At 59.5% G+C, this 18,710-nt stretch overlaps 1 protein-coding gene across 1 annotated transcript; it reads left to right on the top strand.

Moving 5' to 3' along the window:
- The first annotated feature begins 700 nt into the window (after positions 1-700).
- On the top strand, positions 701-18,481 carry CTXN1 (cortexin 1). The gene is made up of 3 exons (XM_071451568.1): positions 701-893; positions 16,428-16,512; positions 17,210-18,481. The coding sequence occupies exon 3, from the start codon at positions 17,354-17,356 to the stop codon at positions 17,606-17,608; it is 255 nt and encodes an 84-aa protein (XP_071307669.1). The 5' UTR covers positions 701-893; positions 16,428-16,512; positions 17,210-17,353; the 3' UTR covers positions 17,609-18,481.
- The last annotated feature ends 229 nt before the right edge of the window (positions 18,482-18,710 follow it).

Here is an 18,710-nt window from a genome sequence, read left to right as displayed (position 1 = left end):
CCTGAAATCCTCCAGGAGCCACATCCCTGAAATCCCCCAGGAACCACATCCCTGCATCCCTAAAATGCCTCCATGGACCACATCCCTGAAATCCCCCAGGGACCGCATCCCTAAAATCCCCTCAAGGTATCACATCCCCGAAATTTCCCCTGGATACCACATCCCTGCAACCCTAAATCCCCCAGGTTACCACATCCCTAAAATCCCCCCAGGATACCACATCCCTGCATCCCTAAAATGCCTCCAAGGTACCACATCCCTGAAATCCCCCCAGGATACCACATCCCTACATCCCTAAAATGCCTCCAAGGTATCACATCCCTGAAATTCCCCCAGGATACCACATCCCTGCATCCCTAAAATGCCTCCAAGGTACCACATCCCTGCACCCCTAAAGTCCCCCCAGGAGCCACATCCCTGCATCCCCCCGCTCCACCTGTATCCCCCTCCAACCTCCCCCTGCCCCACATCCCGCACCCCTTTCCGCATCCCCCCCGCAGCCCCGCACGCTTCCCACCCCCTCCCGCCTCCTCGCAGCCGCTGCATCCCCCCCAGCGCCGGGTACCACACCCCCGCATCCTCCATCTCCCGCATCCTCCATCCCTCCTCGCATCCCCCGCATCCCTCCCCACCCTCCGCATCCCCGCACCCCACGCATCCCTCCCCACCCCGTATCCTCACTCCGCCCCCCCCGATCGCAGCTCCCCCCCCCCCCCGTTCCGCAGCCCAATCAGGGCCGCTCGGAGGAATTCAAACCCCGGCCCCGCAAGCGCCGGCGGCGGCTCCGCTCCCGGGCCGGGCAGGCTGCGCCGTGGAGCGGCGGCGGGGCCGGTCCGGATGGGCTCGGGGAGCGGCGGGGCGGGCGCGGCCCCCGCCCGCCGCCCGGAGCGCAGGTGAGCGGGGAGGAACCGGGGGGAACCGGGGGGAACCGGCAAAGTTTGGTGGCGGAGCCCCGCGGCTGCACCGGGCACCGCCCGGCCGCGGCTCCGCAGGGGCGGTGCGGGATGCGGGGGGATCCGCTCCCGGTGCCGCTCCCGGTGCCGCTCCCGGTGCCGCTCCCGGTGCCGCTCCCGGTGCCCGGGTGGGCTCCCTGTGGGCATGGGGGGTCCCGAGAGGTGCGGTATCCCCGGGGGTCGGGGGTCTGTGACAGCCTGGGGTGGGGGAGAGGGGGAAAAAAGGGGAATATTGGAAGGAATATCGCTGTTCGATAAAATCTGGGATGGGCGTTTCGGGGAAGAAGAAGTGGAAAACAAGGAATTCCCGCAGCTGCTGCAAAGCCGCTGATTTTGGGGTTCTGCTGTCGGGGAGCCAAGGGGCGGCTGCCGAAGCCCCCGAGGGCTGAGGGGATTTGAGGTCCCCACCCCGGCCTGGGAGACGGTGGGGGAGGCGGCTCCGGGAAAGTTTGGGATGAACCGGAGCCGCTGGGTCCCTGCTGGAGCCGGGGGTCGGTGCGGGAGCCGGGGGGGTCCCGCAGAACCCCGGGACAAGGGGCAGAGCCCCGCAGGAGCCGGGGCCGTTCCACTCCCAGCCCCTCGGGAAGAGCTGCGGGAGCTCTCCGGGAGTGCCGGGGAGTGGCGGGGGGAACTGGGGAAGTCTGGGCCGGCTGGGGGCAGCTTTTGGTGCAGAGCCTCGTGTTGAACATGAGCTGAGGCTCCAGCAGGGCCAGCTGTGGCATTGAGGCGCTTTGGGGGCTCCCGGGACCCGGCTGCCGTCCCCTCCTTTCTGCCGTTGCCGGGGCTCTGCCTCCTCCCGGCTCGGCTGGGGACAGGGCGATGCTCGCGGTGGCTCCGGCGGTGCCCGGGCTGGGCCGTGCGTGGGACAGGAGCCGGGGATGGTTTTCCCGGCCGAGGGAGGCGGTGGGAGCAGGATCTGCCCGGTTGCTGTGGCAGCGCAGCCCCAGCGCTGCTGGCAGTGCCCAGGTCCTTGGGTGATGCTCTGTTTTTTCCCTGAGCAGCCCTGGGAGGATCCTGGGATCTGTTCGGGGTCTCTCCCCACGGTTCCTGTGCCAGGAGGGGAAGGGAAGGAGGTGGGATCGTCCCTGAGAGCGGCGCGGGTGGAACCCCCGGGCTGCAAATGCCCCCGGGAAGGACGAGGACAGGGCCTCAGGCTGTGCCACGCAGGGTTTAGGGTGGAGATTGGGGCAATTTCTCCACGGAGAAGCTGCTCAAGCACCGGCACGGCGGCACTGGGGGCGTCCCCATCCCCGTGGCCATTTCAAACCGTGGATGTGGCACTTGGGGACGGGGACCAGCGCTGGCCTGGGCAATGCCGGCAACGGGCTCAGCGACCTCGGGGGACTTTTCCAGCGTAAACAATTCCCTGATTCCATCACCTGGGACAGCTCCAGGGCCACCCAGCAGCGCCTGCTGTCCCCAAGGCTCCATCCACCTGTTGCCGCTGGCCCCGGCCGGGCGCTCCCGCTGCCGGCGGCATCTGCTCGCTGCTCCCGGGGCCGGGGCAGCGTTCCCGGGGCTCAGCGGGACGGAGCGGGCCGTGGGCAGCCCGGGCAGGCCGGGCTGGGGCTGGAGCAGCAGCAGGGCCGTGGGTGGATGCCGGAAAAGCCGGAGCTGGGAGCGGCAGCCGCGGTTCGTGAGCTCCGCGCCTCCCCCGGCGCCTGACACGGTGACAGCAGCGGGTGACAGCAGCGGGTGACAGCAGCGGGTGACAGCAGCGGTGACACCTCGGGCTGGCGGCTCTGAGCTCCCTGCAAGCGCCGAGTGCCGCCGGTAAATGCCGAGCCGAGCTCTGGGAGCGGCTGATCCCAAGGAAGCGCTGCCCGGCTGGAGCTGCGCTGCCTCCGAGCGCTCCCCACAAAGTGGAATTGATGGATCGGAGCTCCCCGGAGGGAGCCCAGGGCCATCAGGCTGAGCTGCAGCCCGGGGCGGGGCGCTAAACCCGGGATTAAAGGAATGACCGAGGATGGAGAGGGAATGGCGGGATGGGAGAGCTCCAGGGCGTGGGGGCAGGGATGGAAAACGGGGATTAAAGGGGAGCTGGAGGCTGTTCCCTGCTGGAACCTGCGGGGAAGAGCTCTGGGGACCCAAAAGAGGGATCTGGAGTGGGTCTGGAATTGTTGATCCCAGTCGTGCCTGGCTGGTGGGACAGGACCTGCCCGTTCCCATTCCCTTTCCCATCCCAGCCGTGCCTGGAGTTGAATCTGTCTGGAAACCACCCGGGATCCCGAGGGAGGGACCCACCAGACCCTTCCAGGGCACCTGCTGAAGGATTCTGTGGTGTGGGCAGGGCAGGGTGCTGCTGGGGAGCTGGGATGTGCCTGAGGTGCAGAGCTGCAGCCTGGGAAGCTCCCAGCACTGGGCAGCACAGCTGAATCCATGGATTTTCACATCTCCCCAAGCCCTTGCGTGGCTTTCCCTTCCTTGGTGCCCACCAGGTCTCTACATCCCAACCGCCCAGGCAGAACCTCCTTCAGGGAGGATTTTTGGAATCCAAACGTTTCTTTGGAAGCTTCTGCTGGCATTCCCCAGTCCTTGGGAATGGTTTGGAGCAGAGAGCCCTGAACCCACAGGAGAGCCACAGCTTTGGGGTCATGGAGAGGAGCAGAATCCTGGGAGTTCCCAAAGAGGCCGGGCAGGAGCTCCTGGATGCTCTTCCAGCCTGGAATGGCTCTGCAGGCCAGACAGGAGCTCCTGGATCCTCCTCCAGCCTGGAAAGGCTCTGGAGGCTGGGCAGGAGCTCCTGGATGCTCCTCCAGCCTGGAAAGGCTCTGGAGGCCGGGCAGGAGCTCCTGGATGCTCCTCCAGCCTGGAATGGCTCTGGAGGCCGGGCTGGCTGGGGCTTGGAGCAGCCTGGGGCAGTGGGAGCTGTCCCTGAGCCCATTCCATGATCCCACAGCTCCCTTGGAGGTGTCCCCGTGTTGTGGCTTTGCCATCCCAGCCTCGCCGTCCCCACCTTCCCGCTGCCCTTGGGGCTGGCCCAGCCCAGGGGGATGAGGGATCCTCTGGCCTGGGAGAGCTCTTGGCTGGGGGAATTCAGCTGGAAAATGCCTGGATCGGCCCCGTGGAGCTGCCTGGGCTCCTCAGGGCTCCTCGGGGCTCCTCAGGCCGGAGACTCCGGTGCCTGAATTCCCTGAATTCCCGGGATCTCCCGCAGCCCCTCTGCATTGCAGGGCTGGGAGTTTGTCTTTAATTGTGCCGGGCTGTGCTAACGAAGGGATTAAGGCCTGGGAGGGCGAGCGGGTGCCGGCCAAATTCCCTTCCAAATTCCCTTCCCTGCTCCAAGGGCTGTTTTGTAACGCTCTCCTTTCATTCCTTCATCCCTGCCTGGAGCATCCCACACTGGGATCCAGATCTGAGCCACTGCTGGGGCTGGGCCATGAGTCCCCAGCAGCTGCTGAGCCTTCCCAAGGACTGAGGGATGAGGGAACTCCTGGATGGAGCTGGGCACTCCCTGGGTGGAGCTGGGCACTCCCTGGATGGAGCTGGGCACTCCCTGAGGGTGCTGGGGGTGTTCCAGAGGGATGGGGATGGGCTCAGGGCAGGGCAGAGCTCGGGGATGCTTTGTCTCCTGCTCCCTGCTGGAGCTGCTCCATCCATGGGATCCTCTCCTCTCCAGGTCAGGGATGCCCCCAAGGCTCCTCCAGGAGAGGAGGGGGCTGGAACCAGAGCTGCTGCCAGGGGATGGAGCAAACACACACGGATTCTGCAGAGCTGTGCAGGACAGGGACGTCAGGAACATTCCCTGAGAGCAGCAGGGAGGGAACCTCGTCCCCAGGGCGCCTGGTGTCCTGCCAGGCCCGGGGCAGACACAGCCCTGCTGGTCCTGGAGCAGGATCCCAGCCCAGCCTGGCTGCCAAGGTGCTTCCAGGAACGCCTCTGTCCACCAGGGCACGGCGGGGAGACAAAGCAGGCAGTGATGGAGAGAGAGAGCTTGGACCAGGCAGTGATGGAGAGAGAGAGCTTGGACCAGGCAGTGATGGAGAGAGCTTGGCACCAGCCTGGCACAGAGTGTCCTGGCAGGGCAGGAGCAGCCTGGGATGCTGGAACAGGGCTGGAGCTGCAGCCCAGAGCAGGGTGGGGGACACAGGGATCCCCTGGGCAGGATGGGGGTCCCCCCTGCAGGGGGACAGCGCTGTCCCCCTCTGGAAGGGGGAAGGGGAAGGGTTCCAGCACTGGGATGAGAGGATTTGGGTGCTGGGGATGCTCCTCCCCTCCTGCTCCGTCCCGTGGGTGTCACTCACCCCAACCCAGGCCAGGCATCCCTGGCCCTGGGGGAGCCATGGAGGAGGGGAGAGATGGGGATGGGCCAGAGGGACCTGATGGGATTTGGACCCTGCTGGGATCCAGGACCCTGCTGGGATTTGGACCCTGCTGGGATCAGGACCCTGATGGGATCTGGACCCTGCTGGGATCCAGGACCCTGCTGGGATTTGGACCCTGCTGGGATCCAGGACCCTGCTGGGATCCGGACCCTGCTGGGATCCAGGACCCTGCTGGATCCCCCTGGTTTTGATAGAGATTTTTGGTGATTTTGGGAATATTTTGGGGGGATTTTTTGGGTCCATGGCCATCCCTGCCTTCCCTAATCCTGTCCATCCCACAGCACATCCCTGGAGCAGAGTCTGGATCTGGGGAGCCTCAAGGAGCTCAGGGCAGCCCCTGTGATCCACCAGCAGCTCCCAGATCCTTCCCCTGCCTGCTTTGCCCCAAATGCTGGGGACTGTGGCCAGATTTGATCAGGACCTCCCCTGAGGGAGGCAGGAACGGGATCCCCCCGCTCCCTGCAGCCCCTAAGCCTGGATAAAATCCCGGGGAGTTCTCGGCATGGGAACGGCATCGATTTCCCGGAGCTGAGCCCTGGCCCTGCCATCGATCTGCATTTTTATCAGCTCATCTCGGTGACTGAGAGGCTTTGGCACTGCGGGGGAGGAGGAGGAGGAGGAGAAGGAGGGAGAGAGGAGGAGGAGGAGCAGCTCAGCTCTGGGGGTGCTGCCGGGGGTCCCTCAGCTCCTCGGGGCTCCTGCTCGGTCCTGCAGGGCCCCACATGTCCTGAAAAGCCTGGAGGGATGGAAGGAGGATGGAGGGATGGGAGGAATCAGGGATGGAAGGAAGGAGGGATGTGGGAATTGAGGGATGGGAGGATGGAAGGATGGAAGGAATCAGGGATGCAGGGATGGAAGGAATCAGGGATGGAAGGAAGGAAGGAGGGATGGAAGGAATCAGGGATGGAAGGAATCAGGGATACAGGGATGGGAGGATGGAAGGAATCAGGGACAGAAGGAATGAGGGATGCAGGGATTGAAGGAATGAGGGATGCAGGGATTGAAGGAATGAGGGATGCAGGGATGGAAGGAATGAGGGATGGAAGGAATGAGGGATGCAGGGATGGAAAGATGGAAGGAATGAGGGATGCAGGGATTGAAGGAATGAGGGATGGAAGGATGGTGAGGGATGGAAGGAATGAGGGATGGAAGGAATCAGGGATGCAGGGATGCTCTCCAGGTTAAAACACTCCCCAGGCAGAGAGGCTGGGACACTTTTTTCGTGCTTTTGGGAAGGACATGGAGCAAATCCAGCGAGGCTTCGCTTTCCCTCCTCGCCTCCCTCTCCTGCTCCCTCTGAGCTGGAGGGGCTGGAGGGGCTGAACAATTCCAGAGAATTCCCCAGGCGGGGAGGGGCCGCCTCTGGAATCCCTGGAGGGCAGCAATCAGCCCGTGCTGGCCCTGGCAAAGCCCATTTCCCCTCGGATTCACGGCCGTGCGGGGGTGCTGGGCTGGGGAGCACTCGGCATCCGCCGTGGATTTGGGGGTGTTCGCTCTGTTCGGCCTCTGCTGCCTTCCCAGTCGGGTTTTAGGGGCTGGGAGCGCCCTGGGACAGCGGGAGGTGCCCAGGGGTGGCACTGCCTGCGCTTCAAGGTCCCTCCAAGCCAGCCCGGTCTGGAATTCTGTGGCAGGAGCGAAGCTGCCCAGGCTGGGATCGATGACCCCACTCTCGTGCGCTCCCATCCCCGTTTATTTCGGGGAATTCAGCTCCGTGGTCCTCGCAGAGCCTCGGCTGCTGCTCCGGGTCCTGGTGCACGTGGAGGGCGGCTCCGAACAGCGCCTCCGACCCAGGAATGATTAAAAATCCTTTAATTGCAGCGCCGGAGTTCTTCGGAGCTGAGTCTTTGCCCATTTGCTCAATAATTCATGGCAGAGCCCGGTAATTAAATGCTAAAGACCCGATTTGCCTGGCATTGTTTGCAGTTCCATTGCTGCTTGAATGCAAGAAATTACCGAGTCATTTAATTGGTAATTAAAAGTAATGATTGCTTCCCATGCTCCAGGAATTACTCAGCATTTCTGGGGTTGTTTGCACACAGCAGAAACGCCCTCCCTGTTTTCCAGGCTGAATTCCTGTAAACTTATCCCTGGATTGGTGCTGGGGGAGGCCTCGAGCTGCCCCATCCTCTTTCAATGGCTCATAAAGAACAGGAAAAATGCAAATTAACGCAAAATGAGGCGGCGCAGGCTGCCCGTGGGAAACTCCTGGGTTTGATCCCCTTCCGGGCTCTCCCACTGCACATGGCCTTGGATGGGTGGATTTGGGGGGAATTTGGAATGTCCAGGTGCTTTTGGAGCTGGGTTTGGGCCTTTGGATGAGGGAGTGTGGGGCTGTGTTTATAAATATCCCACAATTCCTGACAGGGGAAATCGGGATCTGCTCCCGGGGAACAACAACAGGACAAGAGGGAACAGCCTCGAGCTGTGCCAGGGGGGGTTTAATTTGGATATTGGGAAAAGTCCTTCACGGAAAGGATGGTCAGGATGAGGGGTCGGGAGCTGGCACTGGGATGGGATGGGATGGGATGGGAGTGGCACTGGGATGGGATGGGAGTGACTTTTAGGACCCTCCAGGAGCCTTCCCCAGGTTTTGATCCCCAGGGACGGATCCTGGAGTGTTCAGGAGGTGTCCCCACACTTTTGGCACTGATGAAATCCCGAATTTCCTCCCCCTGGGGCTCAGAGACCCCGACCCCAAGGGAAACATCCCCTGAACGGGGCAGGGTCAGGGCAGGGCCCTGGGGGAGCTGGGAGCCCCTGGAGGGGCTGGAGCTGACATTCCCAGAGCCTCAGGGAGCACTGCCCCAGCCTGGAACTGGGATTGCAATTCCCAGAGCTGGGGACAGGGAATGATTTCATTTTTTGTGCAGAGCACCGGAGCTGAGCGTGCCTGTTCCATGCACAATCCAGGCACGGATAACCTTTGCTTATTCCCAGCCTGGAGTTACCCTGGGCTGGGTTTTTGCTGCCTAAGCCCTTCCAGCTGCCCTTTCCTGCTCTGATTCCCAAATCGCCGGCTCTGGAGGCACCTCGGAGCCAGAATGTGAATTAATAATGTGCTAAGAAAATAAAGACACTTCAACAGCCTTTAAATCAAGGGGAACAGCCTGTTAAAGGCTTTGGACAAATCCCATTACTTTGTGTGCAGTTTTAGGGCTGGCAGGAATAAATCTCCCAGCAATTTATGGATGTGACAAATTCTTTCAGGAAGAAAGAATCCCATGGGATGCTCCCGGTTATCCAGAGGTTCTCTGAGGAGTTATGGAGCAGATTGATGTGTCCCACCGCAAGTGGCAACACAATTTGTGGCCTCTGGGTCACCTGGGCTGGCATCAAAATCCATTTTGGGAGCCTGGGATGCTCCTCCCCAGGCCCTGGAGCGGGGCTGGGGTGGCAGGAGCGGAGCAGGAGGAGGGGACGGGCACTGGGAATTTCTGTGGTTGGTGCATGGCAAGGAAAGAGGGATCAGGGAATGCTGTGGCTCTGGAGCTGCTGAAGCCTCTCCTGGGGTGGCTGCAGGGACCTGGACCCTGCTGGTGTCCCCAGAGCTCCCTGACCCCTCTGTCACTCCCATTTTTGGTGTCACAAACCTCGACCAGGAAAGGCTGGTTTTGAAGGAAAACTGCAGGAATTTGGTTGGGGTTGTCCAGAGCCGTGGATTGCCCTGGCTGCAGCCCCCAGTTCCTGCCTGGGGACACCTCAGGGCTCCCTGGAAATTGGGGTTTCCTCCCTGCGTTTGCCTGACCCTGGAAATTCCTGCTCCAGGAGTTTCCTTTTGCTCTTTTCCCCTTTGGAGCATCCAAAGGAGCAGGATTGCCCTCGTGGCCTCTCCTCGGTGCTTCAGGGAAGCTGCAGGGATGGGATTCTGTGCAGGGAGAGCTCCTGCAGCAAGCAGGGAGCAGCTCAGGTGTGAAACATCCCTCACCTGTCCAGGAGAGCTCTGCAGGGCTGGGCTTGGCTCGGGAAGGGGCAGCGAGCTGGAATTTGGAATTCTCTGCTTGAGCAGGGGAGCCTGGAGAGGACAGGACAGGACAGGACAGGACAGGACAATCCCTCAGTGTCACCAGGAAATGTTGGGAGTGAGGCCTCAGCCCTCGGGAAGGGGCTTTGGGTGGGAGGGGAGCCCCACCAGGGCCAGGGGTTCTGGTGGATATAATTGAATATTGTGGAACTGGATAAAGCCTCCAAGGCCATCGAGCCCAGCACTGCCAAGGCCACCCCTGTCCCCAAGTGCCACATCCCCGTGGCTTTCAGCCCCTGCAGGAATGGGGATCCAGCCCGTTCCAAGGCCTGCCCACCCTTTCCATGGAGGAATTTCTCTCCTGCAGCCACCCAGGCTCCCAATAAGCCCAAGGTGATTTTCTTTCATTTCCATTGGCAGCTGAAATCCAACCTGCCGTGGCTGGAAGCTGCAGGGAGCACAAATGGTTTTCCCCCAGCCACGGGCAATGTTTTTTTTTGGTTTTTTTTTTTGCCTGGAACTGGAGCAGCCAAGTGTGGGATTGTCCTCCAAGCAGGAACAGTCACTCGGTGCCACAGGGCTGTACCCGGAGCAGCCACTGCAGGTTCCACAGATCCCTTTGTCAGCACTAAAAAGGGCTCAGATCCTGCTGGAGGTTTCTGGCATTTTGTAGGGAAGGGAGCTCAGATTAGAGAAACACTGGGATTTTCCTGTCCCCAGACCGCAGGGCTGAGCGTGGGACAAGGCAAAGGCTGAGCCTCATTTCGTTATCCAGCAGGAACCTGATCCTTCCTGCCTCCACCTGGAATTTCTTCAGCATCCCCCAAACCCCAGATCCCCCTGAGGCTGCAGCTCCAAGCCTGGCTCTGAGGCAGGGCTGGGACTGATATTCCTGAGTGCCAGAATTTCTGAATATTCCTGAGTGCCAGAATTTCTGAATATTCCTGAATCCCTGTGCCTCAGGGCGCTTCTGTCCCCAGCTCCCCCTGAGACCATCCAGCTTTTTGTGCTGTAGGAGGAACAATTCCTCAGCACAGGGATCTCTTCCAGCTCTGAGAGCCTTCCAAGGAGAGAGGGCAGAGTGGGAAGCTCCACACAGCAATTCCCACAGCCAGGGGCTCTTTATCAAGGACCTCAGGAGAGGCAGAGGAATTTTGGGACAAAAGTCTTGAAATTAAAGTTGAATTAAAGCCACGAATCCCAGAATGGCTTCAGCTGGGAGGGACCTGAAAGCTCTTCTGGTCCCATCCCTGTCCCAGGGTGCTCCAAGCCCTGTCCAGCCTGGCCTTGGATGGATGGAGGGATCCATGGATCCATGGATGATGGATGGATGATGGATGGATGGATGGATGGATGGATGATGGATGATGGATGGATGATGGATGATGGATGATGGATGGATGGATGGATGATGGATGATGGATGGATGGATGATGGATTGATGATGGATGATTGATGGATGGATGGATGGATGATGGATGGATCCATGGATCCGTGGATAACGGATGGATGGATGGATGGATGGATGATGGATGATGGATGGATGGATGGATGGATGGATGGATGATGGATGGATGGATGGATGGATGGATGGATGGATGGATGATGGATGGATGGATGATGGATGGATGATGGATGATGGATGGATGATGGATGGATGATGGATGGATGGATGATGGATGGATGGATGATGGATGGATGGATGGATGGATGGATGGATGGATGGATGATGGATGGATGGATGATGGATGGATGGATGGATGGATGATGGATGGATGATGGATGGATGGATGATGGATGGATGATGGATGGATGGATGGATGATGGATGGATGATGGATGGATGGATGATGGATGGATGGATGATGGATGGATGATGGATGGATGGATGGATGGATGGATGGATGGATGGATGGATGATGGATGATGGATGATGATGGATGGATGATGGATGGATGGATGGATGGATGATGGATGGATGATGGATGATGGATGGATGGATGGATGGATGGATGATGGATGGATGGATGAATGGATGGATGGATGATGGATGGATGGATGGATGATGGATGGATGGATGGATGGATGGATGGATGGATGATGGATGGATGATGGATGGATGATGGATGGATGGATGGATGATGGATGGATGGATGGATGGATGATGGATGGATGGATGGAGGATGGATGATGGATGATGGATGGATGGATGATGGATGATGATGGATGGATGATGGATGATGATGGATGGATGATGGATCCATGGATGGATGGATGGATGGAGAGGGAGGCTCTGAGCACCCTTGGCCACATTTGGGATTTGGAGATGGCACAGGGGATGGATTTTTCCAGAGGAACTCTGGGAGCTGCCAGGACAGCCACACCAGGCCCTGTGGCTCTTCCAGGAGCAGGTGGGAAGGAGACCTTCAGGAATTGTCCATCCATACGAGCAAAGCAATTTTAATTTGCCCCTGCTGAGCTGCCCTGTGCCCCGGGTACCGAGCGTTCCCTGCGCTGCTGGAGTGTGGAGAAGTCCCCGTGGGCACCTCCCAGGAACCCAAACTCCATCAGAGAGGTTTTTTTGGGATCACAGGGATGCCAGATCTTCCCAGGGGTCAGCAGGGAGGTTTTTAGGATGCAGTAGCTTCCCAGGGGGTCAGAGCAGAATTTTTGGGGATGCAGGAGCTCCCTGTGGGATCAGCAGGGAGGTTTTTAGGATGCAGGTGCTTCTTAGGGGGCAGAGCAGAATTTTTGGGATGCAGGAGCTCCCTGGGGTTTTTTTTTTTGGGATGCAGGAGCCCCCCGTGGGATCAGGGGGTATTTTTTGGGATGCAGGAGCCCCCCATGGGATCGGGGGTATTTTTTGGGATCGCAGGGCTGCGGAGCCGGGGCGGGGGCGCAGCTCAGCCCCAGAGCCCGAGCACTCCCACGGTCTGGCTTTCCCAGGCAGGCGCCTCAGGAAACTTCTCCGGCTCCGACTGCTGCGCTCCACCTTTTATTCTAATGGATTCCGCATCGCCATAGGAACCCGCTCGGGCGGCAGCGAGCGCCGCCGCTCCCCGGGAGCCGGGGGATGGCCGGGGATGGAGCCGGGAGCCCGGGGCAGCGGCCAGGTACCGATCCCGAGGGGACAGGGACCCCCAGCCCCGCTCTGCCGGGGGGGGCAGCCAGGAAATGTTCCAGGGTGGGTGGAGAGGGCAGAGCAGCCGGGATTTGGGGTGGGCACAGCCTTTCCTGGGGTTGGATTGGTCTGGGAGAAGGGTCCTTGGCAGGGTCGGGGTCTCAGAGCTTGGGATTTGGGGAAATCGTCCCTGCGTGGCTGGGGCTGGGCTGAGCCTTCCCCTGGGCTGCTCCTGGATGGGATGGGACATCCCAGACGCTCCATGGGGCTGATCCACTGGGATCTCCCTGGATCCAGGGTCCATCTGCCCCACGCTGCTGGATCCAGGCAGGATTCCGGCTCGGGAGAGGGGCTGGAGCCCTCCCACCACCCACAGGCTGCTCCAGCAGGGAACTGCCCCAGCTGGAGAGGTCCTGAGAGCAGGTTTGGGATGTGAGGGGACACCAGACACCCGAGGAATCCTGATGGGGCTCAGGATCCTCCCTGGGCATTGTCCGGACCCTCCTGCATCCCTTTGTCCATCCCACAGGGCTGGGGGATGGAGAGGGGCCGGGAGGGAGCCCCTGGGTCCTGCTGGATCCTTGGGAAGGGCTGGCACTGCCCGGTGCTGGCTGTGCCTGCTTCTCCAGGGTGGGATGGATCCACTGGAGGGTTGGGGACAGCGAGGCTGGAGGTGCAGGGGGGGCTCAGCATCCCCCAGGCACGGACAGGGTGGGAAGAAGGGTCTGACCCTAAGGGGGAAGCTGGGAAGGGGAGGTGGATCCTAGTGGGTCCCAGTGGATCCCAGTGGATCCCATGGATGGGATTCCTGGCACGGGGAACACTTTTACTCCTGCTGGGCCTGGCACAGGGCAGAGGAGCAGCCCCTGGGGCAGCCCTGAGCTGGGGCAGGAGCAGATTCCAGGGGTAACAGAGCTCTGGGACTCACAGCACAGGGAGACAGGAAAATCAGGATTTTCCCAGCCCCACAAAGCAGGGGAACAGCTCCGTGCTCTGCAGGAGCCTCACACCCTGCTTTGACCGGGGCCAGCTCCGTGCCCAGGGCTTGGATCCCGCTGGAAGTTCAGGATTCCCTGGCACAGCCCCTGGATGTGCTCCAGAGGCTGCCAGGCCCCGTCCCAGCAGCAGCATTTACTGAAAAAGGCAATGCAGGGATTGCAGCTGCTCCTGGGGGGGCACCAGGGTGTCCAGAGGGGCACGGAGCTGCCTCTGTCCCTCTGTCCTGCTGTACACGGCTCAGACACGGCTGGGACACGGCTCAGACACGGCTGGGACACGGCTCAGACACGGCTCAGACACCAGGACCCGCTGCTGAGGAGGTGAAGGGAAGGAGGGAGGGACCCCCATGGCCCTGCCACTGAAGCCTTTCCCCACCTTTGAGGAGTTCAGGCACCAAAAAATCCTGGAAAAAACATTCCGGGGAGATTTTCCAGTGCTTCACTTATGAGGGTGAAGATGAGGGTGGGGAAGTGGTTTTAAGGGAAAAGAGGGGAGATTCGGGGCGGAATGAGGGAGGAATTTGTTAGGATGAGGGTGGGGAGGGGCTGGGATGGAATTCCCAGAGCTCCATCCCTGGGGGTGCCCAAGGCCGGGGGTTTGGAGCTGCCTGGGGCACTGGAAGGTGCCAGGGCTGGCTCTGGATGGGCTTTGAGGTCCTTCCAGCCCAAACCTGCATCCTGCCCTCCATCCCACCTGGATCACACCCAGATCCTGCCTGGCTCCGTGCTGACTCCCTCCTTTGTTCGTAATAAGCATCTCATTAGATATTCCCTGTTCCCAAATTAACATTTAATTCGTGCCTCGTTCCCAGAAAAAACCTGGGCACAGCCTCCTGGAATTGTTGACAGTGATCCTGTTCCTTTGTGAGCTCTGTCCCTATTAAGCAATTTCCTCGCCTGTGTCTTTTGAGTTACTAAGGGAACAGGAATAAAATCTTAATAAAACTCCATCAACTGTTCCTGAAATAACAGCAGCTCCTTGGAGGGGCCTGAGCGCAGGGATGGGGCTCTGCTCCAAATTCCCAGGAAATCCAGAGCACAGAGTCGGGGATGGGTTAAGCTGGAAGGGCCCAAAGCTCGTCCAATTGCACCCAATTGCACCCAATTCCACCACCCCAGGGTGCTCCAGCCTGGCCTTGGACACTCCCAGCCACAGCTGCTCTGGGAGCCCCAAGGGATGAAAAGGCAACAAATCTCAAAGGGGAATAAATCCTTTATTTTCAGGAGAAATAGCACTTAATATAAATAATATATAAATTATAGAAATATATGTTTTGTATTAATAACATCTAAATAAAATATAAATATATCTATAAAATAAAATACATATATTAAATATAAATAAATATATTAATATCAATGTGTTAATAATATATAAATCATACCAGGGTTACCAATTAGCAGGAATTATTCGATTTTGTCCTGACTGTGCCTGATCCTCCCTGGATTTGGGCCCTGAGCCATTTGGCATCTCCAGATCCAGGATTTATTGCTGTCCTGAGCACCACAAAGGGGAATTTTTAAACCAAATATATCCATGGGAAGCACACAGAGAGGTTTAGGCTAGGTTTAGGATACTGGGGGAATTCCTCCATGGAAAGGGGTGGAATCCCCATTCCTGGGGGGATTTAAAATCTTATGGATGTGGCATCTGGGGAGAGGGTCAGTGGCGGCCTTGGGATTGCTCTGCCTTGCCCTTCCCCATGGATATTGGATATTAAATATTGGATATTGAATATTGGACATTGGATATTGAATATTGGATATTAAATATTGGATATTGGAGGTTGGATATCGGATATTGAATATTGGATGTTGGATATTGGAGGTTGGTTATTGGATATCGGGTATTGAATATTGGATGTTGGATATTGGATATGGGATATTGAATATTGGATATTGGATGTTGGATGTTGGATATCGCTGCCAGGGAGGGCAGAGGATGTTCTTGAGCTCTCTCAGGGAGATTTTGGGCTTTTTTTTCCTGGAGCCTGAATTCAGGCTCCAGGATGCTGCAAGGGGATATTGGGGTGGGTGTTCCAGGGAGGATGGTATGGATATTTCAGGGATATTCTAGAGATTATGGTGTGGGTGTTGTAGGGATATTGATGTGGATATTCTAGAGATTATGGTGTGGATGTTGCAGGGGGGACGGTGTGAATGTTCCAGGGATGATGGTGTGAATGTTGCAGGGATATTGATGTGGATATTCCAGAGATTATGGTGTGGATGTTGCAGGAATATTGATGTGGATATTCCAGGGATTATGGTGTGGATGTTCCAGGGATGATGGTGTGGATGTTGCAGGGATATTGATGTGGATATTCCAGAGATTATGGTGTGGATGTTGCAGGGGGGATGGTGTGGATGTTCTCCTGAGGGGGTGGTGTCAATGTTCTCCCAGGGAGGATGACGTGGATGTTTTCCCAGGGAGGTTGTCATGGATGTTCTCCCAGGAATGTTGGTGTGGATATTGCAGGAATATTGATGTGGATATTACAGGGACTTTGGTGTGGATATAGCAGGGATATTGGTGTGGATATTGCAGGGACTTTGGTGTGGATAATCCTGGCAGGTTGTTGTGGATATTCCATGGATATTGGTGTGGATATTGCAGGGACTTTGGTGTGGATATTCCTGGGAGGCTGGTGTGGATATTCCATGGATATTGATGTGGATATTGCAGGAATATTGATGTGGATATTCCGGGGATTTTGGTGTGGATATTGCAGGGATATTGGTGTGGATATTGCAGGGATATTGGTGTGGACATTCCTGGGAGGTTGATGTGGATATTGCAGGGACTTTGGTGTGGACATTCCTGGGAGGTTGATGTGGATATTGCAGGGACTTTGGTGTGGATATTGCAGGGATATTGGTGTGGATATTCCGGGGATTTTGGTGTGGATATTCCGGGGATTTTGGTGTGAATTTCTCCTGGGTGAGCTCTCCCAGTGCTGGGAATTCCAGAGCAGTCCCGGGATGTGCTGTTGTGCTCCCTGCAGTGGCCAGAGCCCCTGTTGTTAACCCTGTCCCTGTTCTCTCTGTCCCTCTCCCTCGCCTCCCAAAGCCCTGGAGAGCCGGAGCCCAGCTCGGTGACGGGGCTGTGTGGGCACAGCCTGGCCCTGCTCCTGTCCCCACGCAGCTGCAGCCAGGTGGGTGCCCCTGTTCCTTTCCCCCTGCTCCAAACCCTGGGGGAAGCAGCAGCTGGACACGAGTCCCCAGCAGGAACCTGCCCCTCCATCCTTGTTGAGTCCATCCTGGGGCAGCTCCAGGCCTCCCTGAGCAGCCCCTGGGTCCCCACAGCTCCTTTTTGTGGGGATCACCTGGGATTTGGGCTTCCAAAGGGTCCCTCAGCACCAGCCTGGGCCTCTCCAGGGATTGCTGGGCATTCATGGCCAGAGGAGCAGCCTCTGCACCAGTGCCTGGGGCTGCCCACCCGCGCCTTGTGCCCTCACCAGTGGCTTCCTGAGCTTGCCAGGAAATCCAGAATTCCCTGAAAACCTCCTGAGCACCTTCCTGGGCCTGTTGCTGTATCCCGTGGCTGGTTCCTCCTCCCCAGCCATCTCTGCTTTCCCCACATCCCATTCCTTCTCCTTCACCATCTGTTTTTCCACATCCAATCCCTCCTCCCTCACCATCCCTGCTTCCCCCACACTCAATTCCTCCTCCCTCACCATCTCTGCTTTCCTGTAGCCAATTCCTCCTCCCTCACCATCTCTGCTTTCCTCGTGGCCAATTCTCCCTCCCTCACCATCTCTGCTTTCCTCGTGGCCAATTCCTCCTCCCTCACCATCTCTCCATGCCCGTACCCAATCCCTGCTCCCTCACCGGTTCTGCTTTTCCCTCCAGGAGCTCTGGGCTCGCCCAGGAGCCGATCCCGAGGGGTTGCCCATGGAATAGGCGCTTTCCCAGGTGCCTGGGCACGCGAGAGGCTGAAGTTGATCGCCCCGGGGCACCCAAACCCGCCCTGCCCTGGAGCCCCCGGCCTCTGCCATGAATGATGCATCCACCATGGATTATGAACTGCTCTCCCCGTCCCTGGTGGAGCACCCCGCCGGCGCCGCGGGCATGGATGCCGAGCAGAAAACTGTCTTTGCCTTCGTCATCTTCCTCCTGGTGTTCTTGGTGATGCTGATGGTGCGCTGCTTCCGCATCCTGCTGGACCCCTACAGCCGCATGCCCGCCTCCTCCTGGACGGACCACAAGGAGGGCTTGGAGCGGGGCCAGTTCGACTACGCCCTGGTGTGAGGGGAGCCCGGGCCGAGCTCCGGTGCCGCCCCCGGCCCCGCTCCCCCTCCACCCACCCACCCACCCACCCATCCCTCCTTCCCTCCCTCCCTCCGCAGGGATGCTCCGGGCAGGGGGGCGAGCAGGGGGTCCGGCCCCGGGGAGGTTTTCTAGGGCTTTCTCTCTTTTCTAAGCACTTTTCGGTTCTCTCGGCAGCCCGCGGGACGCTGGGGGTTGGACGGGGGGGCTGGACGGGGACCCCGCTGCCCCTCGTGCCCCCGGGCACCGCGGACGGGGCATGGCGGGACCTGCCCTCGGCCTGCGGGGCCCCTGGGCTGGGCTCTGCCCGGTGCCAGGCCCGAGCTTCGACCCCCGTGCCCCCGCTGCCCCCCGTGCCCCCCGGCAGTGCCCCCGTGGTCCAGTGCGTGTCCGTGTGTCCTGTAGCTGAGCTGTGTCCGTCAGGGGTTTCTCGGCACCGGCCCCCAGTGCTGGCTTTGTTCCTCCTCTGTGCCACTCCCGAGCCCCCCCAAAAGGGAGGGGAGGGTGGGGACCCCCCCCGTGCAGCCCCCCCTTGGCTCCAGCCCTGTCCCCTCTCCCTGTCCCTGCCCAGCTGGTGACACTGGGCTGAGCGAGGGGCAGTCCTGGCCTGGGGACACCAGGACGGGCCAGGGGTCCCCAAAACACCCGGGAGAGGCTCCTGGGGCATCCCTGCCGGGCTGTCCGGCCCTTCCCGGGCTCTCCCGGGGCTCTGGAAGGGGCCGAGGGGCTGCCAAGGGCCGTGGTGGGCAGCGGGAGGGTCCCGCCAAGGGATTTGGGCCTGGGGGGAGGGAGAACCTGGCCCCCCTCCATGGAAATAAAGGGATTTGGAAATAAAGCAGCACCGTGCCGACCCCAGCCGGCTCCCGCTCCGCTCTGTGCCGCGTCCCGGGAGGGGAACGGGACCCCCCCAAAAATCCTGGGGGCAGCAGGAGGAGGAGGAGGAGGAGGAGGAGGAGGAGGCGAGGGGTCACTGCCAGGTGTGACCACCAGGACACGGGGACCCAGCCCGGCCGCCTCCTGTCCCAGCACGGTCCGGCACAAATCCCCTCTCACGCACGGAGCTGTTCCAGGACATTTTCTGGCT

The sequence above is a fragment of the Agelaius tricolor genome, unplaced genomic scaffold (genome assembly GCF_023055355.1).
Source record: "Agelaius tricolor isolate 1412-34295 unplaced genomic scaffold, bAgeTri1.0.p SCAF_33, whole genome shotgun sequence".
Taxonomy (NCBI): Eukaryota; Metazoa; Chordata; class Aves; order Passeriformes; family Icteridae; genus Agelaius; species Agelaius tricolor.
Note: the sequence above shows the minus strand (reverse complement) of the source record. Positions and strands in the feature narration are given on the sequence as shown.